This window comes from Alnus glutinosa, chromosome 1 (genome assembly GCF_958979055.1).
Source record: "Alnus glutinosa chromosome 1, dhAlnGlut1.1, whole genome shotgun sequence".
Classification (NCBI taxonomy): domain Eukaryota; kingdom Viridiplantae; phylum Streptophyta; class Magnoliopsida; order Fagales; family Betulaceae; genus Alnus; species Alnus glutinosa.
The window spans coordinates 43,462,296-43,475,530 of NC_084886.1; the positions used below are offsets into that span (position 1 = coordinate 43,462,296).

The window sequence follows — 13,235 nt, forward strand, 5'->3', positions numbered from 1 at the left end:
ATGGCGCAGGCTTTATTAATACTTGAAGAAATATTTGAAGAATTGGCTTCAGGGACTGGAGCAATCTCTCGGGCAGCCTTGCGAAGGCTTATCTCCAAAAGCATTTCTTCAATTTTTTCCAAATTCTTTTGGCTATTAGTTTTTAAACTGATTCCTTTTCATTCTTCTGGTAAAGAAATCAAAGGTTTTTCAACATCTTTCTTAACAGCCATAGGAATAGGTTTTTCAATAATTTTAACAGAAGAAGAATCAATCTTTTCTTCAATACGATCAAGTTGTTGACCTATAATGTGAAGAGATTGATTAGCAAAATTATTTTGTTCAATAATCTTCCGAGCCTCAGAATGAGTAGGATCATTCTTAGAATTTTTATAAGGAGAAGCAATGACAACAATGTCATCTTTTCCCTTTACTCGGAGGGTTTCAACAGGAGGATGAGAGGCTTTAACAACAGTGTTGTCCTCAGTCAAAACAAAAGGTTTTTTAACAACATTTAAAACACCAGGTTTAACCTTTTGAATAAAGTCGAAAAACAAAGTATGTCTCTGCTCTTCAAGCATCTTTTCCACCCACTGAAGTTTTAACAAATCTTGTTCCTTTCGAGAAAAAGATTTAAAATAGATTATTCTCTTCTGGCGATTTTCTTCAGATCGAAAATCTTTCTCTAAAGAAGGCCAGTCGAGATCATTAAAATCCATTTTCTTAGGTTCAGTAAAAGTAATAGCATTACAATGATGGAAAACAGGCTCTGGCATAGGAGCATTTAAATCAGAAGCAGAGTGAGAAATATCTCCTTCTTCAGCTTGTTAGGCTTGGGAAGGGACTGCCGATTGCTTGGCAGAATAAAAAGCTGAACAAACTTGGGAACTGGTGACAACTCCCATAAGCTTGTAATCAGCAGAAACAGAATCAGCCAAAAAGTTTTCAATATCTTTATCACGTCTTTGAAAACCTTCAGTAGTAGTTGAATCAGCAAAAGAATTTCTTCTTTGATTAGCAGAGAAGGAATTTCTTTTCTCATTAGGCAAGGGCCTTTCAGCCCTTGAAAGATTTAAATCGGCAAAGCTAATTTTGACAGATCCATCCATGTATTGTTGGATGTAATCAACATTAGCATCGTTTTGAGCAACCTTGGCTGGTTGAGTAACATTCTCAATAAACCATTCATTTGGGAGTGTGATTTCACTCCATTTGATCATCCGAAGAATTCGGATGTTAGCATCACGGGTGGAGCTCTGAATTAACAGAGTATATATATATATATATATATATATATATATATATATATATATATATATGATTTGTTGGACTAATTAAGAAGCTTGCAATGTTACTTACTTCATATCCCATCACTCATACATGAAACATATATAAACTGTTTTTTTTTTTTTTTTTGACATGTCCACACAAGAGGTGGAGGAGGAATTTGAACTAGAGACCTCCACTTCATGAGGCGTGGTCCCCAGCCGATTGAGCTACCTCTTGGAGACACATATATAAACTATTACTAACTTACTAATTGCTACCAAACGTGCATGTGAAACGTGCCACCCAAGAAAAGGATAGAGTATACATAAGAGAATATTACTCCTCAAGTTAGGTAACTAGCTAGGAAAGGAAAAAACCGTTAAAAACCTAAATGGAATATTTAATCTTGAACAATGAATTACGCTGTTTTCTTACTTTAAGTACCCTTTTGCAGATTAATTAGTAGGTAAAATTTGCTTCACTTTCAAAGGATTAGAGTTGATTAATCCTCAGTCATTAATATAGACTGAAAACGATCATATATACATATATATATACACACGATTTTGAATGTAGCATATCTCGGAAGATTAGGCGATATATATATATATACTAGGGAACTCATTTTGTTTAACCCAAATAATTTGATGGCACCGGAAGCAATAACAGAGACAATGCAAGTCCCTAGGAGAGCTTACGTGACGTTTTTGGCCGGGAATGGTGACTACGTGAAAGGAGTGGTCGGTTTGGCCAAGGGCCTGAGGAAGGCCAAGTCAGCCTACCCTCTCGTGGTCGCCATTTTGCCTGACGTGCCCCAGGAGCACCGTCGGATCCTTGAATCTCAGGGATGTATTGTCCGTGAGATCGAGCCGGTGAACCCTCCGGAGAACCAGACTCAGTATGCTATGGCATACTACGTCATCAACTACTCTAAACTCCGTATTTGGGAGGTATATATTTATATCTTTGCTCTGGTCACACGTACATGCAGCAAATAATACGTATCCTGGCCTATATATGCTAATTTATATTTATAAATATGAATCTGTAATCTGATTACTGTTTTGTAGTTCGTGGAGTATGACAAGATGATCTACTTGGACGGTGATATACAAGTGTTTGAAAATATTGATCACCTCTTTGATCACTGTCTGGATGGGTACTTTTATGCTGTGATGGATTGCTTTTGTGAGAAGACATCGAGCAATTCTCCTCAGTATACTATTGGGTACTGCCAACAGTGCCCTCAAAAGGTGCAGTGGCCGGCTGAGATGGGCTCGCCTCCCCCACTCTACTTCAATGCGGGCATGTTCGTCTATGAGCCTAACCTTTTGACTTACCATGATCTCTTAGAGACTCTCCAAGTGACCCCTCCCACTTCATTTGCTGAGCAGGTAATTAACCGTAACGTACGATTAACTACCTTTTTTTTTTGTAACTGTCTGCATCCCGCTCGTCTTCTACATGTAAGGTCTCCCTAGATCAGAAGCAGTTATGTCCGGCCTGTCTGTCTAGATTGGATTTTTCTGTTGATTTGATTTATTTGGTTCTTTCTAGTTTTTGTTGCTGTAAGGTTTGTTGCTTCGGTTCTTCTGTACTTACAAAAAGAAAAACTATTCTTTTTTTTGTAATTGAAAATTATACAGTTTCTTTTGTTTGGTCAAAGGTAAACCATATCTTTTGTTTAGACAACATTTTATTAACCTGTTATATTGTGCATGCAGGACTTGCTTAACATGTATTTCAGGGATATATATAAACCTATCCCTTCCATGTACAACCTTGTCTTAGCCATGCTGTGGCGTCACCCCGAAAATGTGGACATTGAGAACGTGAGGGTTGTCCACTATTGTGCTGCGGTATGTTAATTAATATAGATTATCACTTGTTAATTAATCGGGTGATTCTAAATGGTGTCGTTTAGTCTGTGAGCTAGGTTAGAATACGACGACTAATTTGTTTTCTCGTTTTCATTTTCTATGATGTAGGGGGCAAAGCCTTGGAGGTACACAGGGGAGGAAGAAAACATGGAGAGGGAAGACATCAGGATGCTGGTTAAGAAATGGTGGGATATTTATGATGACGAGTCTTTGGATTACAAGAATTCCGCGTCTAACTTTATAGCTAACCCTCTAATATTCAAGGCGTTATCGGAGGCTGGTGTGGTTGACCAGAATAATGCTCCATCGGCTGCTTAATTAATTGATTAATTAGCTCTAGTAGTATTAGAGCCATTTTATAGACTAAGTAGTAAATGTCTTTTCAGTTGCTACTACTGTCTAAGTTTTATTCGACAAGCTAGTACGTAGTATTTAGAAAGCTACATTATATATCAAAGGTTGTTAGTTTTTTATTTAACAGCCTTGGCAGCTACATGTAGCCAAATAATATATATATAAAATGACGTCACGTAAGAAAAGGTGTAAGAAATATGTATAAAAGATGTAAGAAAATTATATATATATAAAATGACCAGAATAATGCATACCACTACAAAAATACTGACAATTGGACGCGTGTCTACAGTACCGGTTACTGTAGACACGCGTCCAATTTGACACGTGTCTTATGAGACACGTGTCTAATTGTACAGCCGCCACAATTGGACACGTGTATTAAATACACGCGTCCAATTTGACACGTGTATTTAATACGCGTGTCCAATTGGACACGTGTATTAAATACACGTGTCAAACTGTTTTTTTTTTTAAATATAATTTTTTTTTATTAAATAGAATTTTAACAATTGGACACGAGTAGTAAATACGCGTGTCCAATTTGACACGTGTATTTAATACGCGTGTCCAATTGGACACGTGTATTAAATACACGTGTCAAACTGTTTTTTTTTTTAAATATAATTTTTTTTTATTAAATAGAATTTTAACAATTGGACACGAGTAGTAAATACGCGTGTCCAATTTGACACGTGTATTTAATACGCGTGTCCAATTTGACACGTGTATTAAATACGCGTGTCAAACTGTTATTTTTTTTCAAATTTAATTTTTTTTTTATTAAATAGAATTTCAACAATTAGACACGCGTATTTAATACGCGTGTCCAATTGGACGCGTGTATTTAATACGCGTGTCCAATTGGACGCGTGTATTTAATACGCGTGTCCAATTGGACACGTGTATTACATACACGTGTCAAACTGTTATTTTTTTTCAAATATAATTTTTTTTTAATTAAATAGAATTTCAACAATTGGACACGCGTATTAAATACGCGTGTCTAATTGGACACGTGTATTAAATACACGTGTCAAAATGTTATTTTTTTCTAAATATAATTTTTTTTAACTAAATAGATTTTTAACAATTGGGGACGTGTATTTAAATACACGTCCCGGATTGGTGTAGGCAGGCGCGCGGGAACTATATCCCGCGCCCACCTGATTGTTAATTTAAGTTTCAAAACGGAATTTTTTTTTTTTTTATACACTCTCGTTCGCTCTCTCTCTCTCTGCGCGCTCTCACTATTTTTTCTCTCTCTCTCACTGTATCGCTCTCTCTCACTCTCTCTGTACCACCGGCCGGCCAGCTTCTGTCTCTCGCTCTCTCTCGCTCTCTCTCACTCTCTCGCTCTCTGTCTCTCGATCTCCGTCAACAATGGACCACCGGCCTTCCCTCCGGCCAGCTTCCCGACGCGACTCTCGCCTCTCTGTCTCTGTCTCTCGCCTCTCTGTCTCGGTCTCTCGCTCCCTCTCGCTCTCTCTCACTCTCTCGCTCTCTGTCTCTCGATCTCCGTCAACAATGGACCACCGGCCTTCCCTCCGGCCAGCTTCCCGACCATCGCTCTCTCGCCTCTCCGTCTTTGTCTCTCGCCTCTCTGTCTCGGTCTCTCGCTCCCTCTCGCTCTCTCTCACTCTCTCGCTCTCTGTCTCTCGATCTCCGTCAAAAATGGACCACCGGCCAGCTTCCCGACCACCGCGTGGTCGGCCTTCCCTCCGGCCAGCTTCCCGACCATCGCTCTCTCTGTCTCTGTCTCTCGCTCTATCTCTCTCTCTCTCGCTCTCTCTGTCTCTGTCTCTCGCTCTATCTCTCTCTCTCTCGCTCTCTCTGTCTCTCGCTCTCTCTCTCTCTCGTCAACACCGGACCACCGGCCAGTTCTAAGTGGACGATCATCAGTGCATGTGTTTCGTATAGCAACGCTTAATATTTTTGATTTTGGCAATATTTTAAATAACGTACAGACATGTTCTTTTCTTTTTTTTTTAAAGCAATATTTTTGGCAACGTGTATTCTTAACACGTATCAAGAAAAATATATAATTTATATGTATATATATATACACACATGTAGCCACGTGTATGCATACACGTGGCTAGCAATTTGGAATTTTTTTTTAAAAAAATCGGTTTGACACGTGTATGAAAATACACGTGTCAAAACGTTTTGACACGAGTATTTTTATACACGTGTCAAACCGTTTGACACGTGTATTTTCATACACGTGTCAAATTGTGCAGTTCGTAACATGCACATTTGACACGCGTATCACGCGTGTCAAAATGCACGTGTCTAACTGTTTGACACGTGTATGACACTGTACACGTGTCAAACTGCACGTGTCAAAATGCATGCATTTTTGTAGTGTACGAACACGTGTAGAATATAATGATACGTTGTTACTCCTGCCACGAATATATATACACGTATGTATTATCTAATATTGCAAGTGCACTGCTATATACGAGACCCGGCAACAGTGGTGGTGATCATCATCATCAACTGTAGTCTGTAGAGATTTTGTCTTATTAATTTCTTTAAGATCCCTCCAAAATTGTATCAAATAATTAAATAAAATTATCTTGAATTATCTTCTGGTGGAACCCTTACTTCTAGCCTTTACTTTTAGCCTTAGGTATGGTTGTTTTTTGTACATTATCTTGCTAGTTGCTATATACGTTGCCATTTGTCTTGGGGTCCATATATACGAAAGTGTTGTTGATATATATGTAATAGTACTTCAAAATAACAACAATCTCCACAAGCTGACAAGCAATATCATGAGCTGTAGGAATTAAAAGCAAATACTACACATATGCATGCTGATCAAAGCCCCTTATTTAGATTTTTATTTGAGTGTACGTGATCGGACGGTGCAGAACATTTTATTCCATCTCCAATACTGGCACAAAGTCATTTCTCTCCAGAATTTACTTGTGAGTTGTCAACAGGAAATAACTTCATAAAAAGTATCAATGCCTTTTCTTTAGGTGATCACGTTGGCTTTTATATATATATATATATATATACATACATGCATGGCACTTTAACGTGGCAAGGTATAGGCTAGGGATTATATGGACCACATTTTATTTTATTCTTTGTTTGTTTTGGCTAATTAAGGACCTAATTGCATGTGTTACTGCGTACTAATATCAAATTAAATGCAAACCTAGCTTAGGTTTTTTTTTTTTTGGTCTGGGCAAGTGCAAATTAAACTTTTACTTGCTATATACCCACACGTACGTGTACATGCACAAGAGAAAGATACTAGGATACAAAGAGGAGAGTATTTAATTCCTCAAATTAAGGTAACTAGAAAAGGAATTAACCCTTAAAAACATAATTGAAAATAATATTTTATGCGCGCAAGAGATTGACATTAATGTTACACCGTACGTTTTTAATTTTAGGTATCTTTTTATAGATTAAGAAGTCATTTCTTTCACTTTTAAAGGATTGAAATCGATTCCTCACTCATTAAACATTCAATTTAATAACATTTTTCAATGTAGCAAATCTAGGAAAATTGTTATATTTTTTATAAAAAGAAAAAAAGAAAAAAAAGAAATATGACCTATTTTTCCATTTTTAAATCATTCACTCTAAAAAAGGGAAGAAAAGGAAGCTGAAGGTATCAATAAGGGAGTAATTATAGAGATATTGACATATCTTTGATCATCTCAGACAAAATAAGAAAAAGAAAAGACACATCTTTGATCAACTGAGAACACACGGTGGAACCAACTGAATCACAAGATGCCGTTTCGTGCACGTAGTATATACTTCCAAAAATTCACTTCTTTTTTTCTTTTTCTTTTAATATTCTTTATTTGCCTTTTATACATAATTTAGACCACCGACCTCAACGATATTAACGCTATAATTAGATTAAATCAGAGCCGTACGTTATCACTTCAAAAGATTACTCCTCTTCCATGACCCAATCAGAGCATGCCGCGTGCAGCATACGAAATGATCAGAATCATAATCTTTAGCAAAAGATACAACATGATAATATTCATTTCAATTCCCATATCTTACATCACCATTTTCACCACCATAAATGGATGTATATATATATACAGAGCCACACACCCATCCTTCAAAAACCATCTTCAATAGCCAAATCTGTTTTGTTCTTTGTTTTTCTCTTTGATCGAGATGGCACCAGAAGCAATAACTGAGCCTATGAATGTGCACAGGAGGGCATATGTGACGTTCTTGGCGGGCAATGGTGACTACGTGAAAGGAGTGGTTGGTTTGGCCAAGGGTCTGAGGAAGGCCGAGTCAGCCTACCCTCTTGTGGTGGCCATTCTGCCGGACGTGCCTGAGGACCACCGTCAGATTCTTGTGTCTCAGGGATGTATTGTTCGTGAGATTGAGCCGGTGTACCCTCCGGAGAACCAGACTGACTATGCCATGGCTTACTATGTCATCAACTACTCTAAACTTCGGATTTGGGAGGTAAATCTTTTCCATTGTCACCTATAAGAGCCATTCTTATCTTATATGCATGGTGCATGCATATCGCACATGTTTTAGAAGAAGCTAGCCATTTTCGCACCCTTTATTACTTTTAGTTGGGTCACCATTTCCGTGTCTAGTTTTATTAAATCGCTGTTTTTTTTTTTTCTAACAAGATATCATAATTAGACGGGTTGGACATTTCAATTAAGAGAAATGCTTGGAGTATCAATTTTTTAACTAAGGATTAGATATTAAAATGATGTGGAGCTTATTCATTGGTATTCGTAACATTTCTTTTTATTAATTGTTTTGATAATTTTCAATAAGTTCTACGTCATTTTAGTATCCTTCTTTTAGTAAAAATTTGGTACCATATATATATATATATAGGGCATTGTGTTGTATTTATAATGATAAAAGAGATTATTATGCATGTGTTACAAGATTCACATCATAACTACCTAAAAGAAACCTATTGATATACAATTATTTAGGAGGTGATTCACTGCAATTCTTGTTCTTGCTATCTGATCTGGAAGGCAAGAGTTTCTCTTCAATTAAGTATGTACCTATAATTAACATATTAAGCCCCTTATTAAAGGAGATCGAGTTTAAACCGACATGTGAGGGAGAGTTTTAAAATATTAATTAAATGATTAAATTACATATTATTGCTATGTATTGTACTACTCTGAAGTTTATTCTGGGATTTGATTGTTGGTAATTTTGTAGTTTGTGGAGTATGACAAGATGATCTACTTGGACGGTGACATACAAGTTTTTGATAATATCGATCACCTCTTCGACTCACCGGATGGCTACTTTTATGCTGTGATGGACTGCTTTTGTGAGAAGACATGGAGCACTTCTCCTCAGTATAAGATTGGGTACTGCCAACAATGCCCTGAAGAGGTGCAGTGGCCGGCTGAGCTGGGCTCGCCTCCTCCACTCTACTTCAATGCGGGCATGTTCGTCTATGAGCCTAACCTTTTGACTTACCATGACCTCTTGGAGAATCTCAAACTGACCACTCCCACTTCATTTGCTGAGCAGGTAATATTAATTAACAGTACTTGCCTATGTTTTGGTCATTGCAAATTAGATCTTTTCTTGTTTCCACTTTCACTGCGAAAAGAAAAAAAAAATTCTGAACTTTTTTTGTTATGTTATGCAGGACTTCCTTAACATGTACTTCAGGGATATATATAGGCCAATTCCTCCCATATACAACCTTGTTTTAGCCATGTTATGGCGTCACCCCGAAAATGTGGACGTTGAGAAAGCAAAGGTTGTCCACTATTGTGCTGCGGTATGTTAATATAGATTATGTCTTGTTAACTAATTGGGTGATTCTAATTGGTGTCGTTTAAGCTTTTAGCTAGGTTTTAGTATATATGATTAATAATTTTTTTTTTCATTGTTTATAACTATGAACAGGGGTCAAAGCCTTGGAGGTACACAGGGAAAGAAGAAAACATGGAGAGGGAAGACATAAAGATGGTGGTGAAGAAATGGTGGGATGTTTATGAGGATGAGTCTTTGGATTACAAGAATACCTTGTCTAACTTAAAAGCTGACCCTCTCATCAAGGCTCTCTCGGAGGCTGCTGCTGTTGACCACATGACTGCTCCACCCGCTGCTTAATTGTTGTTATATTATATACATGAACTGCCGTTATACTGTCTTAAGAGTATGGACAAGTAAGGTTGAAATTATGCTAAATTATTATACGCCATGGGTTTTGCTGATTTATTAGTATTACCAACCCTGGCAGCCAATTGCTAAATAAATAAAGTGGGGACTTTTATATTAACCTTTGTTCTCTTATGCTCCGTTTGTTTCAGCGTAAAATGATTTCTGGAAAATGATTTCGGTATTTTTCGGTGTTTGGTAGGGGCGAAAATAATAGTCAACCGGAAAATGATTTCTGTTTGACCAAAAATGCTTAGTAAATTTTGGAAAATGATTTACACTTTTTAAAAGCGTAAATCATTTTCCGAAGACGTCTGACGCGGTCGATTTATTTTAAACAAAGCAGTCGACCTTCACGTTTAAGCAGCCGACCACCATCGAAATCTTATCGGTATCGGATTCCGACAACATCCGGTTAATGTTGTCGGTATCCGGCGACAGAATCCGGCCACCTTCGCCGGAATCCGGTCAGCCCAGATTCCGGCAACCAATCTGGACGGAATCCGGCCGGATTCCGGCGATCTGGCCAGATGGCCGGAATCCGGCCATCTGGCCAGATCCGGCCGGCTCTCTGGCCAGACCGGCCGGATCTGGCCGGGATCCGGTCGGTCTGGCCAGATCCGGCCAGATCGCCGGGATCCGGCCGGTCTGGCCAGAGAGCCGGCCGGCTCTGGCCGGATTCCAGCCGGCTCTGGCCAGAGAGGCCGGATTCCGGCTAGATGCCGGCCGGATCTGGCCAGATCCGGCCTCTCTGGCCGGAATCCGGCAGGATGGCCAGAATCCGGCCGTTTGTGCCGGAATCCGGCCACTTCGCCGGAATCCGGCCATCCCAGATTCCGACGAAACTGTCCGGATTCCGGCCATTATCTTGAATTCTGACTGTATTAACCGAAATCAAACAAAAATGGTCAGAATCTTGTCGGTCAGTGACGGAATCTCGTCATCGATGATTTTTATATTATTTTATATTAATATTTATATGTTTTGAATAAAAAATAATTTTTATAGGCTAATATGTTTGAATGAAAATATAAAAAATATTTGTAATTTTCTGTACGCGCCAAACACCGAAAAATGCTTTCGACGAAAAATATTTTCCAGAAAAATGACTTCTCTAAAACCATTTTACGACGGAAACCATTTTACGTCGAAACAAACGGAGCATTAGTATTATTGTCTTATGCATTATAAATATGGGTTATGTGATGGGGTGTCTTTCCATACTATGATATTTATATATATATAAATTTTCGCAGCCACAAAGAAGGTCGATCTCCATGTTTATCGTGAAAAAAGAAAAAGAAAAAAAGAGTCATGCAAGCTAGCCTTTCACTGATCAGGCCAGGCCAGTCCTTTACCCTTTTTAAGTTTAATTTCTAACTTGATTTGGTTAAGATAATTTTGGGTATAATTAATAACGGTAACTAGTATCGTATATTTAATTACTACAATATGAAAGAGCAAGAAAAGAAGAAAAAAATTCGGAAAATTAAAGATATTAGAGTTAGGATAAAACCATTAATACTATGATATGTAGGTCGTTTTTTCACGTGGCTTCTGTCTGCGGGGTCATTGGAAAATTGAAAAAAAAAAAATGGTAGAATTGAAGAGGCCGGGTGTTAATATGGAATTAAAAATTAAAAATAGAGTGCATTGATATAATGATTTTCACTAGAGAACTGCTATTCGATCTTTTCATTCTTGTTCACTGATCTCTTGTCCAGTCTTTTTTCAAATTTATCAGTAAATCTGTGAAACTTATACGTAATTTTACAAATTCAATGATAATTATGGTGTCGGAACGGTATAGATGTTAGTGATTACGTCCAGTATCTAGCATTTAGACAAGGAACGGCAGCGTGTCTTACGAAATTTTGCAGTGGAATGGCCCTTTCTTGGCAATGCATGATCCTCTCTTCATAAATATTTTGCAATATACTTAATCCCTATTATTATATTTATTTTTTTGTCAAAATAAGATAGTAATAAATTAAATTTATAAAATATTTATGGATTTAAAGTATATGCGGACTTCTTATATAATTTTATGTTTACACCATGAATCCAGGATCTCTTGCCACATCAAATTTCTAAAAGTTAAAAGTTATACATAGTTCCACATTAAGCGGAATCCTAATCTAACCCTAGCTATTAGTCATGGTAAAACAAGGTTAACAAATCTAAAGAATTAAAAGGGACAAATTCAATTAGATTAATCTTGTAACGAGTATTTTACAATTTTTATTTATCCCTAAAGTTTAAGTTAAAAAAAAATGATGAATTTAATTATTTAATTAATATTTTAACATTTTCGACCATATGTGAGATCAAACTTTCCCGCAATAATTAGTAAGGCTCAACTAATAAAATATTTAGAAAAAATTATACTTATCTCCCTAAAACTGCTATCCAATTTGCAAAATTTCCTAAAGTACTTTTAAAAAACTTGCAATGTTCTCCATTGTGATTTTTTGTTAAATCCGAAGAAAAATGAGTCATGTGTGATACCCAAAATGACAATAGTAACCCTTTTTAAATAAAAAGTTAAAAAAAATAAAAAAAAAATAGAGGAGACCCGGCCATGACGTACCCGGCCGTGGGTCACCGCCATAGCTAGCAAAAATATTTTTATCTAAGGGAGTAGTAGTATTTTTACGCATCTCATAGGAGGTATGAATTTGCCATCCAAAGTAATAGAAGCTCTTAGCCGCGGTCGGCTAAGTGAAAGGTCTTGGCGGTTTGTAGAGGAAAATTATAATTTTTTAAAGTTTTGGAGGGACATTACAAATTTGGTGGTAGTTTGAGGGGGAGGGGGTAAGTGTAGTTTTTCCAAATATTTAAGATAAGGTTTTAACTGGCTAATTATGCACCAAAAAAAAGAAAAAGAAAGAAAGAGAAGAAGCTAATAGAAAATAATGAATTTAATCATTTACTTAATATTATAGCATATATTAATTAGCTGATCAATGGTTGTGGCATTGTATATATAGGCCTAGGCATCATGGACGACAATATTATATTTTCTAGTGCAAAGTGATTACGTTACTTAATATAATTATAATGGGAAAAATACACATAACCCCCTCAAACTACCACTCAATTGTCAATGTACCCCCTAAACTACCAATTGTGTCAATCTCCCCCCTTAAACTACCAGAAAATGTCAATGTCCCCCCTAAGACTAACAAAAAGACAAAAATGACCCTAATTTTTTTTGAATAAGACAAAAATGTCCTCATAAATTCAAAAAAATTAAAACTAAAACTAAAAAACTTAAAAAAATTAAAAATTAAAAATTAAATTAAATTAAATAAAAAACGAAAAAAAAATATTTAAAAAAAAAAAAAAAGAACAAATTTTTTATTTTTTATTTTTTTTTTAAAAAAAGTAAACAAAAAATAACTGATTTTTTTTTTTTAAAAAAAAAAAACAAATAAGAAAAATAAAAAAGAAAAACCAGTTTTTATTAAATTAAAAAACGAAAAATAACAAATTTTTTTAAACAAAAAAACAAAAAATAACTGAAATTTATTTATTTAAAAAAAAATAAAACAAATGAAAAAAAAAAACAGTTTTTATTAAATTAAA

General features: G+C 36.3%; 2 protein-coding genes across 2 annotated transcripts; both read left to right on the forward strand.

Annotated features, from left to right (window-relative positions):
- Nucleotides 1-1,895: 1,895 nt before the first annotated feature.
- On the forward strand, nucleotides 1,896-3,446 carry LOC133869534 (galactinol synthase 2-like). The gene is made up of 4 exons (XM_062306906.1): nucleotides 1,896-2,198; nucleotides 2,319-2,642; nucleotides 2,973-3,107; nucleotides 3,237-3,446. The coding sequence occupies exons 1-4, from the start codon at nucleotides 1,896-1,898 to the stop codon at nucleotides 3,444-3,446; spliced, it is 972 nt and encodes a 323-aa protein (XP_062162890.1).
- Nucleotides 3,447-7,560: 4,114 nt separating this feature from the next.
- Nucleotides 7,561-9,768, forward strand: LOC133883058 (galactinol synthase 2-like). Its single transcript, XM_062322249.1, has 4 exons — nucleotides 7,561-7,952; nucleotides 8,688-9,008; nucleotides 9,130-9,264; nucleotides 9,393-9,768. Exons 1-4 carry the CDS (start codon nucleotides 7,650-7,652, stop codon nucleotides 9,597-9,599), a joined length of 966 nt encoding a protein of 321 aa, XP_062178233.1. The 5' UTR covers nucleotides 7,561-7,649; the 3' UTR covers nucleotides 9,600-9,768.
- The last annotated feature ends 3,467 nt before the right edge of the window (nucleotides 9,769-13,235 follow it).

Excerpts from the sequence above, each read along its gene's own strand:
- LOC133869534 (XM_062306906.1), top strand. The coding sequence starts at position 1,896 with ATGGCACCGGAAGCAATAACAGAGACAATGCAAGTCCCTAGGAGAGCT. Across the intron at positions 2,643-2,972 it reads CCACTTCATTTGCTGAGCAG|GACTTGCTTAACATGTATTT; the intron begins GTAATTAACCGT and ends TTGTGCATGCAG. Across the intron at positions 3,108-3,236 it reads TTGTCCACTATTGTGCTGCG|GGGGCAAAGCCTTGGAGGTA; the intron begins GTATGTTAATTA and ends TCTATGATGTAG.
- LOC133883058 (XM_062322249.1), top strand. The coding sequence starts at position 7,650 with ATGGCACCAGAAGCAATAACTGAGCCTATGAATGTGCACAGGAGGGCA. Across the intron at positions 7,953-8,687 it reads CTAAACTTCGGATTTGGGAG|TTTGTGGAGTATGACAAGAT; the intron begins GTAAATCTTTTC and ends GTAATTTTGTAG. Across the intron at positions 9,265-9,392 it reads TTGTCCACTATTGTGCTGCG|GGGTCAAAGCCTTGGAGGTA; the intron begins GTATGTTAATAT and ends AACTATGAACAG.